Below are 25756 nucleotides of genomic sequence, written 5' to 3' on the forward strand. Positions count from 1 at the left end.
GTACAAAACATAAAGGCGAATAATGTCAAGATCGAGATAATACGTCGGAGGTAAACAGGAAAGATTTACCGCGAGATCAGCCCTGGAAGTAGCCAAGTGGAAAATTCTGGGGGTTCGGGTAATTCGGTGAGTTTTACGAGGAGCCCGTTGAAAATTTAACGGCAACAAACACGGGGTGAATTGCCGGGGCTGCACCGGCGCCGACGACGCAAGATCGCGTGTGAATTATCACAACAGGTAGCCCTGCAGGCTTTGCGCGGCTAGTAGTTAACTTCAATTTGCTAAATTACGGGCGTATAAACGGCGCGGGCCTAATCGTAGAGCGGTAAAAGCGTCAAGAGCGCCGACAACCTGAGGGAGGAAAAAGAAGGTTCTTCGTCCGGCAATAAAGGTGATTTTTCAGCAGGATCGACCGAGTCGTTTTTTCGGATCTCTCTCCTATTTTCAGATCCTTGTGTAGCCGGACTCGTAAAAGTTTGATTCCGTCTGCAGTTCGAGTTGGGGAATTTTTTTCTTGTTTTTTTATTTTTTTTTTATTTTTTTTTTATTTCTTGCGTATATCTTTTCCCAGAGGCGCTTTGCGTCCTCCTCAAAAAGCGAGATACGATTCTGTCGACGAACTTTGGAACCGTAAAAAAAGACGGGTTTTACGAGACGACAACACTGACGACAACTTAGCATTGAAATAAAAAAAAAAAAACAAAAATAAAAAAATAATCCGTTGCGACGATGTCAGGAGAGAAAAGTTCTGCTCGTTTTATTATTTTAAAAATTTCGGTGTTCAACGTTCGCAGTGCAGCGTTTTGGTGAAGCACGAGTCGCAAATTAGAGCTACAGAAGAAATCAATTTTCCAAGTTTGAACGACAGCGTGGCTGTAACAGCTTTCGGACCTTTTATTCAAGTGCCGTACGAAGTAATTATAATATCTACCGGTCCGCGTCTGATCTCCTTCCTTGTGAAATCGGTTATACCTACCGATTCTTTTACATCGGACGAATTACCGTAAGTGTAATGCTCTACTGATTCGCCGCCGTCGCTGTAATTTTTTTTGCATCCTCGGTACCCGGTATCCGCCGGAGCCGTTCCAAACGTTGAATAATCACCGATACTGTTACAACAGCGCTGAAATCTAAAGTCGATTAAATAACCCAGTAACACAAAGGCGGTCGCGCCTGATGTAAACTGGGGTGAGAGTCGCGTAAGTAAGAAATAGAAAAAAACGAAAAAATTTTGTCCAGTAATCGTTTGAAACAAATCGAGTCCGCGATTTCTCAAACTATATAAACGCCGGTACACTTTTGTCCAGGTATCAGTTTTGACAGAGTCACTTCACCGGTCTGATACAGCAAACATGGCGTTCAAGGTGCCGCAGTTACTCTAATTTATTAATTTAACGCAATCAACAAATCAGTGTCGCACGCGTCGATTTAAATCCAAAATATCGGCCAGAGTTATTAACAGCTTTTCCCGAGTTATCGTCGCCGAACTGTTTTTAAATTCGTCGCGAATTTCTCTGCACCGTCTTTAATAACCTTCGTTTTTTCCCACCGGCTACGCGTTTATATACCATTAACGGACGAGACGAGTTTAACAATCGCGGGAAAAGAAACCCGCGCGGCGGATTTAATTGTCTCTTGGAAATAATTAGAACAAAACGAAACAGCTAAACTGTCTATGGAAGAATATAATATGTATATATATATATACATACACTGCGGCCATATACCAAAATTATCCTCCGGTATGTCGACTTAATAACAGGTTGCTAACCGAAACCATACCGCTGCAGCGTTAAATTAAAGCAGCGAGCTTGCGCGTCCATTTTGACAGAAATTACAGCAAATTTTCGCCCCTTCAACCGACGCTCAACCACGACTGTGTTCAACTAACTGGCTTAACCAACGTGCACGCGGTCCAGCAGCCGCCTTTTCACCGCCGGATAATTAGAACGAACGCGTTGATCAACTCCGACCGGAATTAATTAAGAGAGAATTATTCACGGCTAGCAAAAATTTTCGAGGAAAAGCTCCGGTCATTCCAACCTGACAAACGTTTTTGCCCCCCACAGCTGGTCCCCCTGCTTACGATGTTGACGTTGGGTATCATGACTCGATGCACGACGGCCCACAAGGCTCACTCCTTCCAGCATTACCACGGGCCGGTGGAAGGCGAGGGTGTGGAGGTCGTCTGGAAGGACAAGCACGGCCACGAGGACCACGACTTCAAGGCTCACCCGAAGTACGAGTTCGCCTACGGAGTCGAAGACCACCACACGAAAGATTTCCACGGGCAGAAGGAGCACCGAGACGGTAAGACCACATTTTGACGTTCCTTGCTTCACGGGAGAACGATCCCCTCTGGTACCAACCGAATTCATCGTCATCGTCATCGTCGTTATTATCGTCATTCCATTGCACCGTGTCCAGGCAAGGACGTGGCCGGTGAATACACCCTCCACGAGCCAGGCGGCAACGTGAGGACCGTCAAGTACCACGCCGATCACCACGGTGGGTTCCACGCCATCGTCCACAACAGCGGTGGCAACGACCACTCCGGAGGGACTTACGGTGGTCATGGACACGGACACGGACACGGACACGGACACGGGCACGAACACGGACACGGTCATGGCCATGGCCATCACTGATCGAAATTGAGCGGCGAAGGAACTGTGATAAGAAACTTATCCCTCTTGACACGTTAATAAATTATTTTCACCCCTCCGAATGCAGAAAATTTCTTACTCCTACCTCGGTTAGAGCAAAAAACACGCGGACGAACTGGCGCGAGATAAAAGGGGAACGAAACGAGCCAGCTTCGCGGTTCCTTCGTATTTCCATACTCCACGAGTATACTTCCTAATATTGGTGTACGGTTAAATTTATTATCGCTCGCGTTTCGTCGACAGTCGAACTCGCTGGAATTTCAACATTGTGAAAGATTTTTTTCACGATGTGTTACGAAGAATAACATTTCGTGCTTGCGTGCCTTCGGAATAATCTTGGGTATCGATTAATTTCTCCTCTGACAACCGTGCCTTCAGTGGCTTTTCAAATAATACATGTAACAATGTTGAACGGAGTTAATTGATTGGTATCCTACTCGTAGTATGATATTGTGTTCGAAGACTGTCGCCCAATTTTAAGAGACGGGACAAAAATATGCCAATGTAATTTTGGAAATTGAAGAAAAATATTATACCAACAAATTTTTCACCCCTGGTGCAGTATGGCAGAGCCGACCGCGGATATTCTCGCGAAACGAGCTCATAAAATTCGGTGTAATTATTTCATAATATAATTCCCAACGATATTTTCAGGCTCCGTTGGGGTGCGGAGGTTTGATCATTTTGATTGTTTTTTTTTTTTTTTTTCACTCTCTCTCACTCCTCTCACTTTTCATTCTTCACCCCAGCGGTAAGCGATAATAAACCGCCGCTATTCACCACCCTGGATATATACATATAATATACGAAAATCAAGAGCCAAAGACTGCAGAAGCGGAATCAACGCCAAGACCTTGCGGGCAAGTTTGAATTTTCCGTACACTCCGGTTTTCCCTGACACCTTAATTGAAAGAGCCCGCGCCCCGCTAATGGCTTCGAAAATAATATACCTCATGGCCCACAACTAACTGACAAACAGTCAAGTCCGCGAAATTACCAGGAAAATAAATGAGCTTTCACGTGACGTGGTTTCCACCCACGTATATATATATATACATCCACAATGTATATATTAATCGTTTTTATACGTTGACCAAGCACAATTAGCGTAAAGAAAATTCAAACAAAACGCTTGCTAATTCCTTTTTCGTATTATTTTGACAGCCGTGCTACAGCCGTTCTGATTAATTAACGTTCGGTAATCCAACGAACAAGTAGGAGAATTTATTCATAAGCGGCTTATATAGTATGCCTTCATAATGCGTGTTAGGTACTTTTCATCAACGAGATACATTTCGCTATACCTAGATTTACGTGACCTCTACGAACTAGCAAAAGAGCTTTTACGCTAATCGCAAGTGGCTCGAAAGCGCGCGATTGAGCAAATTTTAAGCAATTGATATTTGTTTGCCCGTAGGTATAATATTATTCGGAGAGCGAGAGCGAGAGGGAGTTTGAACAAAAGCCCGCCGGGAACCACTCCGCAGATCCCGAGTAAATACATCATTACACGTATACATACCTGACAGGTACACGATATATATGTGTAAGTGTGTATGTATATATATATATATATACACGCTATATATATTGTACAATCAACAAGGAAGGAATAAATAAAATTAGTCGGCGCGAGCAGCGAAGGGTGGGTAATCAGAGATTGATGCTCGTGCTTGCCGGCGCTCGTCTAATATCAGTCAAAAGAGTGATTGATTGGCATATTAAAGCCTTTTACAAGCGGCTCGTAGCAAAAATCCTGGATTACGAGCCACGCGAGTGAGTTTAATCTCCGAGTATAGGTGAAGGAAAGGCCGCGCGGCGTAAGGCCCGCGGCATATGTTGCGTTTTTACTCGCTGCAGGCCCATTTACCCATCTCAGCTGCCTGCAGCGACTGTCCCCCGCGTTAAGCGTGTTCAACCTTACGTAGTCAGCAATATTCAAAAACCAAGATCACAGTTCACGTGTTCTCAAAGCTACCCTAACGCCGATAATTTGTCACTTTCTGACAGGTTTTCTCCATCCGCACTCCAGCCAGCCCGCCGCTAGTGTTTCGCCTCGCTTTTCGAATATAGATCGAGGGTAAAAACACGGATAAAAAATGCGGAAAATTCAATTCCAAGAGCCTTCGGGATTCGCGGTCCGCGCAACGCGAGACGATCAGATTCCGAGCGAGTTCTTCTCTTCTACGAGTATTTTACACGTAAATACACCTATCGGGCCGAACATGAAAGGCCAGAGTCGAGTCTACGCTGTAAATTTTATCCAGATCGTCCTCGAGTGACTTTGACACCTTTCCCGAAGGTTCAGAGCTATTTTCCGCCTGTTACGTCACCGACTATGCCCTGCACGTGGGGTCGCGTATAACCTGCAGGATCGGAATTCACCGTCTTCGCACGGTTTAATGAAGGCTTCACAAGCCATCGCTGTGCCAAAATTTTCTTCAGCGAGTCGAATTCCTTGTTGGAAACGGGGAGGAGACTGCAAGTCGGAAGGGTGAAAGTCGCATCAATCACCGCGCGTTTCGGTTCCAAGCTTCCACACGGCACTTCCTCTCAACGCGTGACGTCGCGGCGCGCAAACCCCGCATAACTGGACCCTTTTTGCGACGACGAGCACGCATGCATGATTCACTTCGATTCTTCGTTCATCCCAACTGAATTTACACACACCGGAAAATTTCGGGAAGAAACTGGAGAGCCACAGAAGCTTGTATTACGTCCGAGTCCCCGCGGCGTAATCTTGCGACACCCTGATTGTTCGATCTTGATCGATAGATCGTCCAACCAGACCGGAAGCTGCAGAACCGTAACGGGGAACAACAACTTCCGAGAAAGGCGCCATCCGTGACGGGACTAATCCGGCCTGTGAGCGGCGAGACGTTTTGATATTCAAGATCTCGAGCATGGCTGAATCGCTTCGAGATTGTCACTTTCCGGTTGGCCCGGAGTCGCGGGGTCGTAAATTTAATGGTGGCAACGTCTTCTTCGTTGCGCCCTCGACGCGCGGGGCACAATAGCTCAAAGACCGTTTCGAATATCGCCGAACTTTTCTCCCAACGACATTCGACTACAATGGCACGTCGATGCCGAGTTTCCATCTCTCGTACACGTCTCCACACCTATAACCTAGCGTTATACATATCGATACCTGCATCCCCGCGCCCAGCTCTCTTCCATATAAATATGGCAAGTGTGCGCGATCGCTGGACGGTAAAAAATTTCTCCCGTTTCACCAGTTTTATACTTTAAGCGAAGATGTTCAATCTCGACTTGGCCGATATGCGGTTAACCAAGGAACTCGCGGCGGTCAGTCACGATCCGTGACCTCCAACAGGCGTGGTCCCGGGCTGCCCTCGTTTGACCGTAAGCAGTCGAATCACCCCTACACGACCAATCAGGAGAATCCTCGCGACGATGCTGAACGGATGCTCCCATCGCCCTGGAGGTCTTTCGTCGACACAGGTATCCGAGTTATCCGACCGTTGCTGCGGCACACAGTCGTCAAGGTGTTTGCACTGCGAGAGTTTCTGCTCATGCGCGATGCCTCGATCCCCGTATCGTCGGCAGCTTCCGACTGACACAATGTGGCCAATTCAAACGAAACTGTTTACATATGTGCATAACGTACCGTGCTCATCGTACTGCAGGGATTGTGGGTCAACTGGTTTGAGTAAACGCGTCGGGCATGTCGATTCAGAGCCTGCGGTCGGACAATCGCATACGTTTTTACGTATATGTATAGCTGTGTGTGCGGAGAAGCACGTGTCAAGCGAGAGAGAGAGAGAGAGAGAGAGAGAGAGAAAGAGAGAGGAGAGGAACGGCAATACAGAGGCCAAAGAAAGCGTGGAAGTAATGTGAGGGGAATTTATAATAACCGTGTTAACATCTGGGATGATAAAAATGTTAACTTAAATTCATTTTTATACACGCAGCGACCGAAAGTGGAATCCCGGTGAGGTGCATCGATACTCAAAAGCTGCACGAACCTTGTAATACGTGCTGCAGTCTGTTTGGAGGAATGATGTGAAATTTTTTTATTCGACGATCAAGAAAACCTCTTTTGAAGGGTATGAATAATTATTCTCAAAAATCTGTTAACCCGGACGAGAATAGAACGGGTAAATCTTTGCTATCGCTAACGATATCGAATTTTGAGATGCTTTGGGACCTGCCGCGGTTGATGGGAAGAATAAGTACAAAGCGATGCTGAGGTAAATTCTAACCGCCTTACTTAAGTAGGCATATGATTTTCTGACTCTGGAGTCCGGTTCAGGATATCCGGGTATTTCAATCGTGGATCATTTACGGAGTTGTTACAGTGCGAGACGAGTTCAACTTCTGTAGACTCAACTAAGGACCAAATTGCCTCTCTGATTCAGGCGTCTGAAATCTTAGGTAACGCGAACTTTTCGCGAAATAAATTACTTCGCATCCTAACGATATTATTATCCTCGTCTAAACTATAACTTGACTGAATTTTTCATTACTAATTACCGTTTTCGCAACCTTTCGACGTGAATCGCAGTATTAAAAAGTGAAAATACAGGTTTTCAAGATCTACTCAAGGATTTCAAGAGTTCCGCAGAAACGATGGTTGTTAGCGAGTAAAAGGAGTTCAAGCAGATCGTAAACGGCCAGAATTTTGTTCCGGGACGATCTTCATTTTCGTAATACGACCGTGTTGACAAACGCGCAGGACACGTGACCCGGATAGTGTTTAGGACCGATGAGTAGTACCGGAACTAAGCAAAAATTCGACTTTTCTCGTAAAGTTGAGGGTAGCAAAGCTGGGACATGTGCACGTAGCAGAAACCCAAGGCACGTATAGGTACGTAACTATATATATATATATGCATAAAGAAAACTAAAAGGTTGGAACAACTGACTGCTGCAGTGGTTACAAAAGGTAAAAAAAAAAAAAAAAAATAGTTTCGGATGAGGTAAAAATAGAGGCGAAGAAAATAGGAGAAAACGAGTAGCGGCTAACGAAAAAGAAAATAAAGAAGCCCTAAACAAGACCGTAAAAGGCAGCTCTTGTCCCCCGGTTACGACCGACTTTATCGCCTAGTCTGACCTGCCCGTGCCGCGAGCCAAAATTGAGCGTCTCCCCAACCTCAGACGTTCGCATACGCGCCATTCATTAGACCGCCCTACTAACTTAATTGAAGACACCCTATATATCAGAAGGGGATATTATGCCTACCCCTGCCCACCACTCCCGTCCAGAGATCCAAACTACTAAGGGGCAGTTTGTACGCTCGAGGCGCGCACCGCCCGCGCCGCCGGGCCCATTCGGAGGTTCGGATATTAAATTACAGAGGCACACGGTCCGGACCCGGCAACTCCCCGTATAAGCGTCGACTGGTATCCAGCCTAGCGAGTACGGCCGCGTTCTACATCCATCTAGGAGCGGAGGGTCGACGCAATCTTAAGAAATCTCACCCCTGACCCGGTCCCGGCCCCCCGAAGGGACCGGAAGCGAGGTTTCGCAACTACGAGGAGGACTCAATTTTTCCACCCTAACCGCTACCCCTTTTACTCGCGTCTCGCTAGCTACACTCGTCGTGGTTGCTCTGTAGATTAAGTAGATATTTATAATATTCTCCGGTAACAAGCTTTGCGGGAAAGGAAAAAGGGCTTATCTCCCCGTAATGAGCTTAACTTTGCGGTTATATGTATATACGGTATATGCGTTAAAAAGTTACGATCTTGCCGAGTTCTGCCGGATTTTTTGCTTACCGTTCAAAGCGGATCTGCGCGAAAGGAAATTAGGAAGAAGGAAGAAGTCCGAAAGAAGGGGTGAACTCGCATCAGCTCGTTTTACGCCGCTTATTAACGACCCTCGTACGGTTGATCGGCGGTCCTCCGCCTCTCGTTATTGGTCATCGACTGACGAAGGTGAGAAAACCGTCAGCCTCGGCGGTCTTGCACAGATCGGCAAACTGTCCGCCGGAATTAGTTCGATTTTTGGCATGGCATTGGGGCCAACTTCCGGTGACAGTAATCCCGACTCTCCGGTTCCTCGGTTCCGTATAACGAGCGAAACGACGTCTGATACAAGTAGCGGTGAAATATTTTTCAGGCTAATTATTGGAAAGCGCAAAATCTCTTCTCTCTACGGTTGGTACGTATGATGTTAATCTGGAAAACAGCTGATAAGATGCCCCGCAGTTTATATAACGTAACGTGAGCCGCTGCTCGTCGAAGGCAGTAGGTTTCATTCAATTAAGGATACCTACTTCGCTCGAAGTTGTACCAAGCTTGCCAAGTTTATCGACACGGTTTTCGTCCACGCGCGAAAGCGAATTTCATCCACATTGCAGTTTGCTGCCCGGGCTTAGCGCGATATACCGGATGGACCCGGGTTCGCGTGCCTCCCCTTGTCGTAATAGCTACATCGAGCGTATTTGGAAACGGCTCTGTGGGTGGGGTTCGAAATACCAAACGTTTAGAACTATTCCCAAATATCAGATTATATCGACTGATCCGAATTCCCGATAAGGGTTCAAATTCCGGATAATTCTAATTGATTATAAAAAATGTCCGCATGACATTATCGGACGACGTTCCGCAAGCAATTCATCTAAACTAAATTCAAACCCTGGATCAAAACGACTGTCATTTTGATCATCTCTGTGACGACTATTAATGCTCGGATCGCAAGTCTCTCTGCATAAATTCTACCACGGAAATTCAGAATTACGTTACAAGACTCTTGAGTTCTTCTGAAAAAACAAAATTTCCTCGAAATAATACACCAGCTGCCGCAGAAACGATAAAAGACAACGAGAATGTAGGATATAACACAAAAACTTGGACGAGAAAGAAAAGTTGTCAGATCGTTTGCCGGTTCTACCCGGGACGAAAATACCCTCGCGTAGTATAAGTGGTTGAAACTTTTATTCTGTTTGCGTGCGGCTGCAGTCGCTGTTTTCGCTGAAATTATCTTATTTTCGAGCACTATCGAATCGTGGGTCGGTATGGAGACGCGTATAGACGCGTGTACGTACGTACGTTTGCATGTAAAACGAAGAGAGAAAGAAAGCGAGAGAGAGAGAGAGAGAGAGAGACGGGCGTCGGTTCGCCGGAGTTAAAAAGGAACGGAAGTATCCGGTAATCACATTTAGTCTCGTCCGTGTTTTCCGCAACTTTTTTGTTTCTCCCGTCCCCCTTTCGCCCCGCAAACTTCTGGCCTTACGTAACTCGACTCGGAAGTGTCGAGATGCGGCTAGGCAAGCGCAGCGCGACTTCCTTTCTTCCTTCCGAGGTTAGCCAGGCAAATTTCCCACCTTCCCCTCCATCGGGAACCGCGCTCTGGCCGCGAGGTGAAAGCGAATCGCCACGGACAGCAGCCGAGTGTAACAAGAGCGGCTGGCTGGCCGGGATCTTGAACTTTGATTGCATTCAAAGTCCGTGAAAGGGAAACGGCGCGAAACGTGGAATCTTGTCGATCTTGTCGATCTCGTCGATCAGCCGCCCAAGGACGTGATCGATTTTACGTCCCATTGAGCCTCGACCGGAAGAGCGCTCTGCAGTCTTAGCGTCTAAATCTTCCCTCGCCGCGATTCCAACTTCCGCGAGAGTAGATTAAATCTCGGTTTCGACTTACTCCCGAGGCCCGTTATTACGGCAGCGGGGAAATTCTCGCATTTTGACGTCAGCTGCAGGCTGACGGCTGGAATATCACTGTAATTGATCCATGCGATTTCTTTAACGGACCAATTTTATCGCCGGTTTTTCTTCGAATTAAGTCAGTTTATTCTCACAACTTCCTCCCCGCACTTATTCTTTTCTCTTTTATCGCCGAAGCCCCTTCGAGCATTACTGAATATCTCGGGTTTGAATGAGAATTATTCTCCATTTTAACCTGCGGACGATGAACATAGAATCTGTTTTACCTGCCTCGAGTTTTTTCTACTTACTTTTCCCTCTTCATTTATACGGATATTTGACGTACACGGCGAATGGCTTCGACCTGATTTCAACTTCCATACCTACACGTAGGTACAGGTATGTATTGTATACGCGTGATCGTCAAGTGTTCTCGAGTTCTTCGATCCGCTGCAAAACGATTCGGGACATCATCGCTTTACGAGCCAATATCACCTTGAGTTTTGTCCCGGGAATAAGAGCGGGATAGTCGTACCTATAATGTCCATATATACTTTATGGGTATTTTTTCATTGCCCGAACAGATGATCACGGTCTATCTTTTTGTTCCGTAAGCCAGATAAAAAAAAGTCGCTCAATGTATAACCCGGACTTAAATTTCCCCTTGATATTTCTCATTCTCAGCCTGCTTTGCAGTTTTTTCTTCTATCTTTCTGCTTTTCGTGCACGAATTGACATTCGAAAGAACTCGAGACCTTCTCAATAGGCATGTTTTTGATCGTTTATAACCCTATTCACCACTCGCGAATAATCGCTGTTTAAAATCTTATTTTATTATCCTTTACTGCGGAAAGAAGAGCGTTTTTCACTACCACGGACCGTTACATCATTACGTAACGCTGAAAACAAATTCAGAGAGAATTCGTTCGTATGGTGTGGGGCAAACTTAAAGTTGTAAAATTTAATTCGCATATTTTCGACCGCCGCTGTATGTGTGTATATATATATATATATATATATATATATATATATATATATATAATTAAAGGAGAACCTTGCGCCGTTACTCAACGAGAGTATTCACCTTATTGTTAATTGGTTTTATTTCCCCCTTCCCTGCCTCGTAAAAGAACTTACCGAGTTCTCGTAATTACACGGTGTGTCGCTCGTCAAAGATGAAACAAAGAGGTTATTTCTCTCCGTATCGCGGGTCATGAGAATTGTCGTGGTTTCGACGAATCAAAGAACGACCAGCGACAGTATCTCGAGTTTTTAGCAATCGCCTATCGATGGTGTGACAACCGTTTCAAGGAAAGCATCCTTTATCGTCAATCGCGAGTGATTCGCCCGCGTAAGTATTCCGTTCAATAGGTACCGCGCACTGACCAGACGAAGAGATCTTTTCATTCCATTTTTAGACGGCCGTAAAAACATAACGAGTACATACCGGATCGTAGGAGTTTGTCGAAAGTGGAATTAGAAACTTGCGTAGAGTGTAAGGCGTGAAACAAGGGGACTTTGCGAAGCGAGCATCCAGTAGCTACTACGAAACGCTGTAAAAGTGAATATAACGCGTACCCAAAAACGTGTCGTAAATTTTCATCCAGCATGCGCGGAGAGTCGGTCAATTTCTTTCGTATATCAGGAGATATTAAACAAGCTTGTTCGAAAGGCGGTTCATTTGCAATTCACACATACATGCAATATCCGTATTGTACCCGTTACGGCTGTAATTAATACCCGGGAGATATTAGAATCAAATTTACGGTTAGCGCGTCTCGCGTATCGGTGATATTTGGTACGAAACGACGACGTGGATCAATAAAAATCAAACGTCGTTCCGTCGAGTTCAAAAAATATTTCGCCGAACGACTTTCTTCTTCCTTCTCTTCTTCTTCTTCTTTTTCTTCGCCGGCGTTGTTGCTGTTCCGTTATACGTATACCTACGAGATTTCCCCGTGAACGATACGCATTCTCCGTTATTGTGGAGAAAAATCGTGCGCTTACAGACCGGTCGTTGAATGGTAAGGGCTGCCCATACACACGAGGGCAAAGAAAGGGGCGGATATCTGGCAGCCGTATACGTTACCTAACGTTCTAACGTTAAGGGAAAAGCTCGCCGTGACTGTTGAACGTAAGGAGGGTATTTGTAGGGCGGTACCGAAGCGTGTCCCGGAACTGTAAATACTGACTTGACGCCGGAAGTGGGCTCGAGACTTTCCTAAATCAGGTGCGGGTGGTTCCGTGGCCGAGCTTCGGCGTCCCCTTCATGCTTCGGTTTCGGAATCACTGGAGGACTTTGCGCCTTCCGTTATTTACGCCTCCGCAGCTTCTCCTCGTAACTTTAAGCTAGCTCTGACGCGGCGTGTATCGGCGATTCCGTCAGAACTCGAGATCGTGTTAGGTACAAGGTGTGCCTACATTTTTTCGAGTGGAAAATAAATATTTCCGTGGCTTTGAAACCCGAATATTTCACACCCACATGTGGCAAAGTAGATACATATCAACACAGCTGTTCCGTAAGCTACTTGAATCACGTTCCGATAATTCCAGGGTTTTTTGACAACAATGCTCTCGGAATGACGTTAGGTCAGAAATCAGAGAATTTTCTTTCGGATGCGAAAAAACGATCAAAGAAAAACGCAGCATGCGGTTCATCAGGAACCGAGTCGTCCAATTTCTTTTTTTTTTTCTCAGCTGTATCAGATCTCAATCTCGCTGTAGAAGGCCGTGCTTATTTTCTCGTCTGCAAGGATGCGGATTGGAGGAAAAATGGTTTCTGCTTTTTAAAGAAAACTTCACTTTCCAAGGTAAATAAAAAGCGAAAAACAACCGCGTCACTACTCAAGGAAGCGGAACAGGGTCGGTTTGCACTTTATGCATTCAGAGCTTGAGTATTCAGTGAAATCAAATGCAAACATCACCGTGTTTTCTCCGTGCGTTGAAGACACATTGAAACAAATTCACGCGTCGGCCTCGATAATACGGCAAGTGCCCATTACGCACGCGTTAAAAAGTAAAAGTTCCATCATCGAACGAGAGCGAATAATAATTGCCACATCGCGTAACATTTTCAAGTTTCACGAATATTATACATTACAACGCCCACTTTTCCAGCGCAGCCTTGTTCTTTTTCTTGTTTTTTTCCATTATTACACCCGCAACGCGGGCTTCCTTAATTTTATTTTCTTATTCAACTTTTGACAATTACCAAAGCTATACAATACTTAATATCCGCACCGCAAGTTAAATTTATGTGTAAGGCAACGAGGATCATATAAAAAATCGATGACCGCGTCTTACAGGATCACCACGCCACCGCACTGAACACCCATCGAAACTATTTATCTGGCATCAAATCGTTGATGGGACCGCAGGGTGAACCGCTCGTTTCTGATGCCTATATCCGATGCGCGTGTGATCAAATCGACGCGATGTAATGCGAACTATCAAATATATCTTTCATTTTCACCCCGATAAACGACGTTCATAGCTACTCGCATGAAAATTGAGCCTACGAATATGGCTATCGTATCGCTGATTAGATTATCGATCAATTTTCGGAAACAATCGAAGAACCGATGTCTAATCCAGCGACAGATTATTCCGATACCCGTACATACCGCTCTTCGGCGTTGAAGGAATTATTGTTGTTATTATTATCATTATACATACACCCTTCCGTTGAAGATTACACGAAAATTGGGAGATGTTATCGGTTTACTTTGAAACAGGATGAAATTTAATTGTCTTCGAAGGGTTGCTCGCGTTGAACAGGTTTAAATAAAGCCGATTATTTCGGGTAATAACATTGTCATCCACGTACCGGAAGAAGAGAATGTTGTCATTATAACAGGCCATTGAAGAGGGTGTAATTATCGTGTACCACGCGTATACGCGAGTGGTTAGGTATTACACATGGTCGAGTTACGGATTCGATTTCCGTTACAAGTTTTATCGACTCGAACCGCGCGTGTACGAAAAACACGATCTCTTCCAACGTCCTCTAAACTTTTTCCCTCTTTTACGACCGCTCACCCACGACGACTAGGCGGTGAAAATAACCGCAGCTTAATGAGGTAAACGCTGTAACATTATGTACGTATAACACGTTACACAAAACCCCGTCGAATGGAAATAGCAGACACGGAGAACGGCGTAATGATACGGCGTACCTGGGCATTGACTAACAACGAGACACATGACTGAAATTGTTAAATCGGGACAAGGGTAATTAATTAATTTACTACGATCCGTATACATGTACATACACGGATGTCTACATATTAATCTTCGTGGCCGCACAAGCCTGGGCCGAACGAGGAGTGGGATGCGAGCCGGTTGTCTGGCTCCCGGAGAGATGGAAGATCGTGAAAACGCGACGTATGTTTCTGCACCTGTCTTACCCGCACACCTACATGCGGCGAATGAAGAGAGTTACAAACGTTTACCGTGGTATAAAAGCACCGAGATACGCTGGAAAGTTGCAGTTAGCATTTGACCGCCTTGTAACATTGTGATACACCGAAGAAATGGTCTCCAAGGTAGAAAATAAAATAAAACAAAATAGGATAAAGAAAAATTTTCAAAAATCGTACGAACGACGTTATACACGGATAAAAAAAAAAAAAAAAAAAAAACAAGAAAAGAAAGAAAACGAACAATGATAGGAAAAATCTTAAAAGTGACCTCGAGATCAAGTCCGGTGACTGAAAATATGAAAAATTTTCGGGTGCTCGGTTGTGCGCGAACGAAGCGATTTTCACTTCTTCTATTGATACCCACGCTAAGTACAACGCGTCGATATTGCATACCTCCGACAAAGGGTGTAAATGTGAGAAAGCTCAGAGGAGCGCAGCTGCATCGTAGGTACTTCGTGTTCTCACCTACCGACGTACGGAGTGTCGTCGACGTCACGTACGACGTCCGATAACCGGGTCAATAAACACATATTGTATACCTTTACCAGAGTTATATTTTCGCAGAGTCGATACGTAGGTTAAGAACCGCTTCCCGAACAAGTTCCGTCTAAGCTAAGCAAACCGGCAGCCCTCCTCGCGCATCGATCGAGTCTCGGAGGGTAGTTTTGCAGTCGGTGAAAAGTTCGTCCCGTGTCTCTTCCCTTCCCCGTGCCGGCACGCTAACGACCAAAGTGAAGTTATAAAACGTAGATTAGAACGGACGGCATAATTAAGAAACCGTATAATCGCTCCAATTATGAGCATTAACTACGGCTAGCGGAGCGACGCACTGACTACGCGACGCCCGGCGTTACGATGATGTTGCCTTCGAGGCGAACTCACAAATAAATCGTGATAAAAAATCATCCCTCGCCGATTCCAGTCGTTTCTGCTCGCGTTATAATATCACAGTATCGGCAAGCCGGTATTTATGCTAATTATATCTTGCCGCTGTAGCAGCAGTACGATTTACCGTTTATTCGAGCAATTTTGCTTCATTGTTATTATTCCAACTTACAAAATAATCCCCTCGCCCTCGTCGAAGGTATAAACTCGGCACGAACCGTTCAACTTTTTCATATCGTACTCTTTCGTACGAAATCGTGCGAAACGTATTGAGATTGGCAATAATAACAATTTGATTAAATCGGAAAAACAACCCCTCTCCGTTTTAGCGAAAGTTCTCTAATTCCATCCCCCCTCAGCTCGCCGTATTCGCCCTCTTCGCCCTCCTCGCGACCAACGCCAGGGCGGGAATCGTCTCCCTGGGTCACGTCGGCGACGGAGGATCCTTCCACGATGCCCATTCGGCCCTCACCCAGAGCCACGCAACCTCGTTCACCCACTTTCACGGCCCCGTCGAAGGCCCCGTCTACGAGGTCAAGGTCCCCCACGTTCCCGAGCACGACGAGCACGCCCACCTCCACGGGCAGCATCACCAGGACCACGGATACACCCTTGACTACGTCGCTCAACCTAAGTACGAATTCTCCTACGGGGTGGAGGACCATCACACGGGGGATATCCACGGGCAGAAGGAGTCACGTGACGGTGCGTAAAACGGACCATTTATTTTTTTCATTCCCTCCGTAACCTGAGGCTTTGATTGAGAAGAGTGGTTATTTGATTAATTAAACATTTGGATGATTTCGCGGAAGTTATTATACGTACGCGTGTACGAAGGGCGCTGTGTAGGGAGTGAGAGACAGTTACACGTGTTGATTAAATTTGGAGAGACGTTTTTGGGTTGATTAAAATGTCAAGAGTTTCGAATGAAAATTCGTTTCGATGTATAATTCTAGCGTGAAAATCAAGGATTATTAACTAATACCACCGCCTGTCCGTATGCGTAACATTCGCTCGGTGGAAACCTGACAAATTGATCACCTATTCACGGTTCACGCTATGTACAATATATTGTACGTACATGCACGTTAGCTTGAGATTAAAAACCACAAAAGAAACTAACTAAACACCGATCAATCACGCGACGGTATCGACTTTTCAGTAAAACAAAACGGCGACTGAGCTACGCACGTAGTTTTACAAAATATAAAAATAAAATATCAGCTAATAAAAAAAGAAAAAACTTTTCAATTTATTACACTCGCGATTGACGTCGATTCCAAGAAACTGTTTTAAACCGTATACAGCGTAATTCCAATGAACGTCTTTAATACAATTCACAGAACGATTGTTATAGAAACAAAAATTGCCGGCTACGTTTTATGCATACCTATAATAATACAACATTCACGTTTTCGCTGCTCAATTTTATTTATTCAACAAATTCATGACTAAACAATTACGCGAACGTTCGTGCAGCTGTCAAAAGGTGTAATCACTCACCCAAAACTGCACGCACACGCAAGTTTTTGCTACCGTTTTCATTTTACTTTTTCCCAGCACCCGTCCATTTTACCGCTCGACAAATATTTCGTTACGAAATCCGATAAACGGGGTTGCTTGTCACTTGTTATTTAATTGTGATAAGCAGCTGATCTCAAATTTACCGTATCGGAGTTTTATTCACACATACGAGTACGGTATGTGAAAAAAAAAATGACTCACTTTGTTGTTAAAAATTATACTTCATTACGTCCTAGCCAATTCCAATGGTGGAATGTTCCACCACCGTAACTACTACTACTACTTGTACAACGAAAAGCAATTCCATGGAATCCCGTATTATTATTCCGTATCGACGTTCCCCTGTAAACTCGAAATCACGTGTTACAGGTAAAACGGTAAGAGGCGAGTACAGCATCCATGAACCCGGCGGCAACATCAGGACTGTAAAGTACCACGCGGACAAGGACGGTTTTCACGCGGTTGTTCACAATTCCGGAAGTAACGATCACTCCGGCGGAGTTTACGGCGGTCAGAGGGCTCACGGGGTTCACGGGGTTCACGGGGGTCAAGAAGAGCAGCATAACCTGGACCTGGGTCACACAGCGCCGGTCCACGAGGAGCACCAGCTCGAGGAGTACGCTGTGTACCAGGGTCAGGAGGTGCAGGCATCCGGTCACGGTGCCACGGGATATCTGTGAGATAAACCGCTGAAAACGCCATCGGTGGGCTCTGAACGCCGAAACACACACGTACCTGGATCGTTTAATTATTTTTAAAGCATTGCGCGTACAGAGAGAAGCGTTCATTTTTTTATCGTTAACGTTTGTTGCCTGCCTGCCTGCCTTAAGTGTACCAAAGCCTTATACGTACAACGACCCTTTTATACTATAGAAAGGTTATTAATTAACTGTATCAATTTATTCTATACATATACCTAATAATTGTAACCTGTAAAACGACGCGCAATGTAGCGTGTAGCATGTATCGTGACTATGTAATAGGTCTTGTTTTGTAAATATATATAACTATTTTCCAATAAAGCGTTCGATGCGTTATACAAATATGATGTATTATATTCAAACGCGTTTGCCGGAGTAATTTCACGGTGACTCGTAATTAACGGTTCGTTGAATAATCGATGCACCGCTGCATTCCCTGACTTTACAACACACCTTGAAAGTGGATCAATACAATCTTCCAGCGTTCACGATTCAACGGAGAATCGCATAAAGCTGTTGTAATTTTTCAGTCGATATAATTAAGCAGCTTATTGACAAATTCAAGAACCCGTCGTCCCGAAAAACGATGAAGAAAACTTCGACCGACCACGAGCAATATTGTGCCTGCCGATACCTACATACCTTTCGATACCTATGTACACATTATATACCAATTCATGCGTATACCGCGGTGAATAAAGTGATTAAATAAGAATGAAAGAATATAAGGGGAATATTGGATTTCAATCATTACTTTCATCGGCAGGCAATCTTGGAGGCGACGTTTTAATTTAAAAATGAGATCAACAGCTCGATCCACTCGCGGAAAATCTACGGTTATCGATATCTCCGGACGTTAATAAAACCTGGGAAAGTCACGCGTGTATTGCTGTGCGTGCAAAATGAGACGAGGTAAAAGATATACATATATTTCAAGTCGCGAATCTCGTCTCTCAAGTTTGGATCATCGTTCCCCTCCGCGCCGGAATTATCCCCTCATATCTGTTACGTCGTTATGATTAATTGAACAGGGAGTGAACGCCGCGGAAGCACTGGGTGCAAATCTGTGCGAGCAATCAATGGGGCGGATAGAAAATGTGGGGGGAGGGGGTCACTATCGAAAATTGGCAATAGCCGAACGGCGCTCGGATGATTCTAGTATTTCAATTACCAGCAAACAACGGTGGAACCCCGCTGGATTATATAGCCGGTGTCCTAAATAAGCGCGCGAATCTCACGTGCGTTTGTTACGCGACGGCGATTGCGATGTTTATTCGTCGACTGCTAATCCAACCGAAACGTTATAATTATTCCGCGTCGGTTCAACACGCGGGATAAGCCGTTGGAAAAACATTCAATCTCGTTACAGACGGGAGTTTTCACAGGCCACCGACAGCTGACGACTTGTGATTTTCAAATACGCGCCAATATATTTTGGTCCATTTCCGTCGATTGATAAATATGCATGCTCGACAATAGCGTGTATTCGGTGGCTCGTCCTTGTTCAGGATATGGTCAATTCCGAAGAGAGGTGCACGTTACGGAAACGAGTCGTTCATCGAGCCAATTGACGGTATTTCATTACGGTCGAATATCAGGTGGAAATGAACAAAAGAGTTTCGCCAGGTTCATATAACTACTTCGTTGCGTTAATTAAAATTCATACACCTCGCGTTAACGCTGATCAGAATTATACGTACCGATTGAGTGGAGTTCAACGAGCAATAATTGACTCGCTCAAATTATATCCTTTGAAAACACGCGAGTATAATTAGTGCGTGAATTAAAACGCCATACGCGTTGATTCGCGGATCAGATGAATTCAAGCGAGTCTTCAATCGCAACACAGCATACTCGCGTCTTGCGTTTCTCAATCTTTTGCGTTGTCAAATTGAAACCCCTGCAGTTTCGTTCAAACGAAACACTTTGCCCACCTCCCAATTGCAATAAGCGCAAAGTATTTCGTTTAAGAAGCGTGAAAAGAAAAATAAAGTGTCGGAAAAAAGGTAAAAGAAAAAGGACGAGTAGAAGAAAGTGAAGATGAGAAGGAAAAAACAAACGAAGTAAAAGTAAGAAAGAAAGAGAGAATGAAGGGGCGGTGAGAGAGGTTGAAAAAAGACTTTGTTTACCTCAATTACTTAACGAGTCGCGAGGGTAGCATGAATTTTTATTCACCCGTAAAAATCAGGCGACCGTCCGTTTCAGGTTTGTCTGGATTTCAGTTTTCCATCGGCGATGAGCTGAGGCGAATCAGATTGAATAATAGCGCGGGAACGGCTTGGAATTTATTTATGAAAAATGTATAAACCTGGAATGGCGAGAGCTGAGGGATGCAGCCCCGGATGGACCAGGGACGATGTTCCTGTTTCTCCGCTTCCCGCACTCATACATCCATCGTCACATACCGTGGGCGAGGAGCGACGGTATGACCTACATTTCGTTCGTGCAGAGGCTATCGATTCCGCTCTCGCTCTCGGCCGCGCTCTTAAACACAGCCTCCCATCTCATTTAACCCCATCCAGCGCCCCGCGTGGCCCTGCATTTTCCATTCCTCGCCGAGAGTTCTTCGTTTTGGAAAAAATACAACCGTTGCGTTCCGTGCCGCGGGATTATTCGCCCACACTGGAGGCCCTTTGCCCGTCGGGAGTCTCCCATCGCGAGCTTCGAAAGCTCGACCAAAATCCGGTGACGCGTTCGGTTTCCAAATGGATTTCGATTACGCTGTCCGTTCCTCCTTCGCTCTAATTCAAGACTAGTTTCCGGCACCCTTCTTACGTCACGGACAAGTCTTCGCCTTGATGAGTTCGTAGTACACGTAGGTATTAATGTAAACGTTACCGGAACGTGGAGCATTCCAGTCGTTCACCTGCAGGAGGGCATAATTGAAACATTCGGGCTATTAGGCTAGTTGAGCTCCAGCCGATGATCGTCCAAACTCGAAATTACGTATGAAGGTTTCTTCGGCAGAATTTCAATTTTGCACAGCGTTCTCATAATCCGTTTCAAACTTGTGCGCATCTTCTTGACTGTATAATATACCCAAGTAGTCTTACCTAGGTCGCATATACATTGGACGTTATTCCGTGTAACAATTAGTGCACTTTACTACCACGTGCCTTCGGGCGGATTTCGGATTTTCAGCGTAAAATATCTCGATTAGAAATATAATTTTTTTTTCCGAGAAGGCTCCAGCGGTCGATTGCAATTTTGCCCCACCTCCCCATAAGAAGAGGCAAGTTTTACCATGGTGTTTCAAGACACAATCAGCTAAAAGTCACGCACGTAGCCTTTCATGGCCTGCACTACAGATGCCGGTCGAAGTAAAAAGAGTTATTGCTAGGCGTGTACGGACCGTAGCCTCGTTCTACGTAGTTCTCAAGAATTTATTACTGAATTACTGCGAAATTTCGCCATTTCGAGAGCGATCCGACGGTGAATGAAACATGATCAGTCCTCTTATACGTGACGATTATTATTTTTTTTTCTTCTCTGTAGACGGTTGTAAAAGTTTAAATGTATCTTACGGTATGTTGTGGAACTTTCACGTAACCGTCGTCGAAAATATCATTGTTAGTAAATTTATAGCGAGCAAAAAACAATACGATTGAAAAACCATCCAAGTTAAGCAGAAATCCATCGGAAATCGACGCAAGTGCCAGAAATGGCGTAAGAAACGCTTTAGCGAAACTCGACCGCGCGAGGGATGTTTTATCCTCAGACGAGCAAGGATCAGATTGATTCAGGACTGTTCAAAGTGCACTGGCGTGTATTCTAATCCGTAAAGTCGAGAGCGAGCTGGGTGGGGGGGGACGTGGAGAGTGAAAATTTCATTCGACTCTGAAGGGGGGTGGATGGGAATATATTTTTTCTTCTCCACCCTCCGAGTCCCGACTCCCCGAGCGTTTCGAACCACCGACTGTTCTGGTTCTTGCGGTGGGTAAGAAAAGTCACGCGCCGTTATTACTTTTCCGCAAGCCAGTCTATAAATACGGTCGGGGGTAAAATAACCTGCCAAAATTCATTTTACAACTCGGCACTTTCTCTCTCTCTCTCTTACTCACCTTCGCCTCGCTCCGTGAGAAACTTGGGGGAAATTTATGCGAATCAATTTCTGCCGTCACGCCGTTAACCCCATGTTTTCGATACCATCTGCGCATTTACCCGAAATACACACACCTACGTCTGGTAAACGTACGGAAGCTTGACTCGAGCTTTCGATCTGTTTTGGGGGGGCGCAGCGGTGACCCTCGAAACTTGGGGGTCAAGTCGAGCGCAAGCCCGGCGCAGAAATACAGGGATTGCAACTTCCGCCAAGTACAAGGGTTGATGCAGAAACGGGGATGGAAGCTCGCGACGGCTCGCGGCTCGCCTCACCTCACCGCAAAGGTAAGACACGAGAACGCGAGGAGAATGTTGAATATGCGGTGGCACGTTTTGCGTTTAGAGCCGGATCCCTCGGAGGACCTATAAAAGCGATTTATACTTACTGGGCGAACATCCCCGCATATACATAAACAGACTGGATATTTGCATAGGATCGAAAGTACACGAGCGAACTGTCGACGGGGGCCACCAAGGGAAAGAACGAGAGGTGGGGGGAGAAAAAACCTAGAGCTCGGATCGGCGAATTACCGAGAGATACACGCTACGACGCTACGACGGAATCGAATCTTCGGTAATCAAGATGGACACACAAACCATTCGACTAGAACCCTCGAAGATTTTATTACTGGAAAAGCTGCTAAATCTCGGCATTGATTAGAATCGAATATTTACAACGCGTTAGCTGCATCGGCTCAAACACCGCTGTGTCAGCTACTTGTAGTGATTAATGGAGTTTGGAGACACCTGCGGGAGTGAAAACTACACGAATCGTATGAATGAACAATTTCCAGATAGTACGATGGTGTGCCTGACATTATGTCAGCTCTCTCATTTGTATTCTGTAAACGAGCGTTCGATAATTCATATCCCGCTATTCGTCCTTCTTCACGGTCGGTTTGACCCATTTTTGATTAATTGCAAGGATTGGCGTAAGGACGGCCATCATTGCGCAGTACGGGCGTAAGATCTCGATTCAAGCGATTCGTTTCCGATATGACTACCTGCAAACCTCTTCCGAGGCAAATGAGTTGAATATGGTTTGAACGAGCGTGTTCGACCTGCGTTAACAATGTTTTAAAAATCCAAGAAGCGATCATTACCGTGAGCACGGTGTGTACAAAGTCGTCAATCTCATTTCGAGCCGTGGAATGAAAGCCGCGAGAGAGATCTTCTCCGTAGGGAGAAATCGAGGCTACGCGCGCGGTAAAGGAGATCGCAATACGCGAGACACGGCTTAAGGTGTCGCGTGAAATCCACTCGGTTTGTGCAAGTGCGGCGAAAACGCGTCGAGGTGACCAACTGACGACGAGACGCTCGTTCCGGTCAGAGAGAAAGAAGCCTTTCTACTCGCGTCCGGCGAATAGATACGCGGAAGTAATTTTACCGCCTACGGTGGATCGCGGACGAATTCGAGGTTTCGTCGGAGGACGCCGCGCGTCGCGACGTCGGCGGCGGCGTCGAGTAATCGGCGACAAATCAGAAGGATAGTTACGCCGCGGTTTCCCGCGCCCCGTTCGCGTCACCTTTATTCGTACAAATTACCCTGACCAGGCTGGCAGCGCTCCGACGGAAGGGGCAAACGAGCCAACGAAGCCAATTTAAGGGTTTGGCTCGGCACCTAAACGCAACGTAACATAACCGTTCCGCAAAATCCAACCCGGAGGCTTCGCGGCAGCATTTCCCTCCACCCTCTGACTCTCGCTGACTTCTCGACTCCGTTGCGGAATTGGACTAATCTTATTTACGACTCACCCCTAGGCATTTCTGACTTCATAAAAGCGCCAACCTTTCCACTCGTCGCTTCGCAAGCTCCGGCCTCTTATTCTCTCTCTCTCTCTCTCTCTCTCTCGTTTTCTCTGCTTAATTTATTTTTTATTCTCCCTCTCCGTTTTACCCCCTTTCTCCCTCCCCCGCGCCCTAACACGTACGTATCTACCTCGAGTCTCTTCTTCCCACGTTAGTTGAGTCTCGACCTTACTCCCAGAGTCCAGAGATGTTTTCGTATCAGTAATCTACAAAAGTTGTTATTTTACAATCGCTCTACTGTAAATATGAGCCCGACGAAGTTTTGATACCTCGTCGCCGTTAATCGGAGTACCAGCCTATCTTGATGAAATAAGACTCCGAAGACGAAATTCCTTCATCCTTTTCGTTATTTCGATGATATATGTATATAGGAGACATTCGAGTTTAATCACCCTGTTTGAATGAAATTATGTTACACTTTCCGAAACACGTCGAGGAAAAAAATTTGCCAAAACATATTGTAATATCGCTTGTACTCAAATATTCATCGTAGCATCGTTTGAGATTTTGATTTTTAACTTCTCCCCCCCTTTTTTTTTTTTTTGTTCCTATCTTTCGTTTTTCGATTTTTTCGTTACAATTTAATGGAAACTCACGTTGTGATTATTGGTAAATTTACACAGGGTAAATTGATCGCGTGATTTAATCGTCAAAAATCCTCGGAAAAACGAATTGGTAACGTAATTTTACGTGAAATAAAACGTTTGACGATTTAACAGGATTATTTTTGATTACTTCTTTTCTTTACACAAGGAATTGATCGCATTAAGGTAATTGAAATAATTATGGAACTTGTCTTTCTCGTCTTGAAACTGTAGAAATGAAAAGATGAAGAATCAGCAGCAGAAGAATAACGGAGAATTATTATACGTGGAGTGATTGAACCATAAGCCTGTACCTCTGACGACACGCGATGAAATATCGTTCGTTATGCGTCCTGGTTTTGTAAATTAGAAATGGAATTGGCGTTGGGTTTATCGGGTTACCGAATTATGCCGATACCTTTCACACAAATTCGGTAAACATGTTTATTCTGTCTAGTGCGCAATACACGCCTTGCATTTTAGCTGACAATGAGGGTGATAAGATACGCTGCAGCGGAAGCATTGGCTTCTTACCAGATATTTATCGAATTAGGTTCTGATTTCTTGGAGTTGGAGCAAGAAGAGCGAGAATAAAAAAAAAAAAAAAATAAAAAATAACAGCATGAACAAAAAAAGAGAAAAAGACGGTAAAAAAAATTTGCCCGTGGATGAAGACGTTTAGTTTTCATTTGAACAAGCGTTACCAATTTCTACCGAGCAAATAACACTAAGAAAGTAATTTGAAAAATCTGTAAACACCGCCAGACATCCTCTCACTCTTTGAAGAGCGAATGACTTTCGTTCAAAGCATATGTACTTTATCCTTTTTATCCGTTTCCTCACTTTTCTTTGTATTTTTTTTTTTTCTTTTCTTCAGTCTCGTCTCACTCGTCGCGTGACTGTAATATCGAAGAAAGCGTCACTGAAAATGATGTTTAACGACGCGGCTGAATCTACAAGTATACGGTGTATTAATCATCGTAATAACTACGATAGAAATTTCTTACACCTCAACGACATGTGCGATTCATGTGAAAAAGTAATCAAACCAATGGCACTCACCGGCGATTGCTTGAGAAGAAAAAATAAAACGAAAGGAAATAAGCCAAACAGAAATATGATGGGCGAATGTAATTATAGAAGTGGTTGGTAAAAACCGGTTGAGAATTCGTTTGATTTCGAGAAAGAGAAACGCATGAATCATTCCGCGAGGTCGCCGAAACTCTGGTTCGACTATCGACCCAATTATTTTAAGATACGGAGTCTCCTTCGGTGTGTGGATGCGCCGATTTACAAACGCCATCCGCTTTCTGCATGCTTCAGCTGCAGCAGCCCAGCGAAACGAAATGGGAACTTGTATTTGTCAAAGATACAGAAACCGTCTGGAAAGTTTCGGGCGGTTGCAAATATTGGAAAATCTACTCTCGCGTTTTCTTTTCCTCGCAAAGTCTTTA

The 25756-nt window shown here is 45.0% G+C and overlaps 3 protein-coding genes across 3 annotated transcripts in view; 2 read left to right on the forward strand and 1 right to left on the reverse strand.

Moving 5' to 3' along the window:
• The window catches only part of LOC124220945 (neurotrimin-like), a 232906-nt gene that overhangs the window by 53186 nt on the left and 153964 nt on the right, over positions 1-25756 (reverse strand). The window lies entirely within an intron of this gene.
• On the forward strand, positions 1303-2728 carry LOC124220951 (kininogen-1-like). The gene is made up of 3 exons (XM_046630438.1): positions 1303-1364; positions 2070-2310; positions 2428-2728. The coding sequence occupies exons 1-3, from the start codon at positions 1353-1355 to the stop codon at positions 2646-2648; spliced, it is 474 nt and encodes a 157-aa protein (XP_046486394.1). The 5' UTR covers positions 1303-1352; the 3' UTR covers positions 2649-2728.
• On the forward strand, positions 14744-18150 carry LOC124220947 (cuticle protein-like). Its single transcript, XM_046630434.2, has 3 exons — positions 14744-14821; positions 15943-16288; positions 17477-18150. Exons 1-3 carry the CDS (start codon positions 14810-14812, stop codon positions 17785-17787), a joined length of 669 nt encoding a protein of 222 aa, XP_046486390.1. The 5' UTR covers positions 14744-14809; the 3' UTR covers positions 17788-18150.

Source organism: Neodiprion pinetum, chromosome 6, assembly GCF_021155775.2.
Source record: "Neodiprion pinetum isolate iyNeoPine1 chromosome 6, iyNeoPine1.2, whole genome shotgun sequence".
Lineage (NCBI taxonomy): Eukaryota > Metazoa > Arthropoda > Insecta > Hymenoptera > Diprionidae > Neodiprion > Neodiprion pinetum.

Coding starts and splice junctions, on each gene's coding strand:
- LOC124220951 (XM_046630438.1), top strand. Junction 2,311..2,427: donor GCAGAAGGAGCACCGAGACG/GTAAGACCACAT, acceptor CACCGTGTCCAG/GCAAGGACGTGGCCGGTGAA.
- LOC124220947 (XM_046630434.2), top strand. Junction 16,289..17,476: donor GCAGAAGGAGTCACGTGACG/GTGCGTAAAACG, acceptor CACGTGTTACAG/GTAAAACGGTAAGAGGCGAG.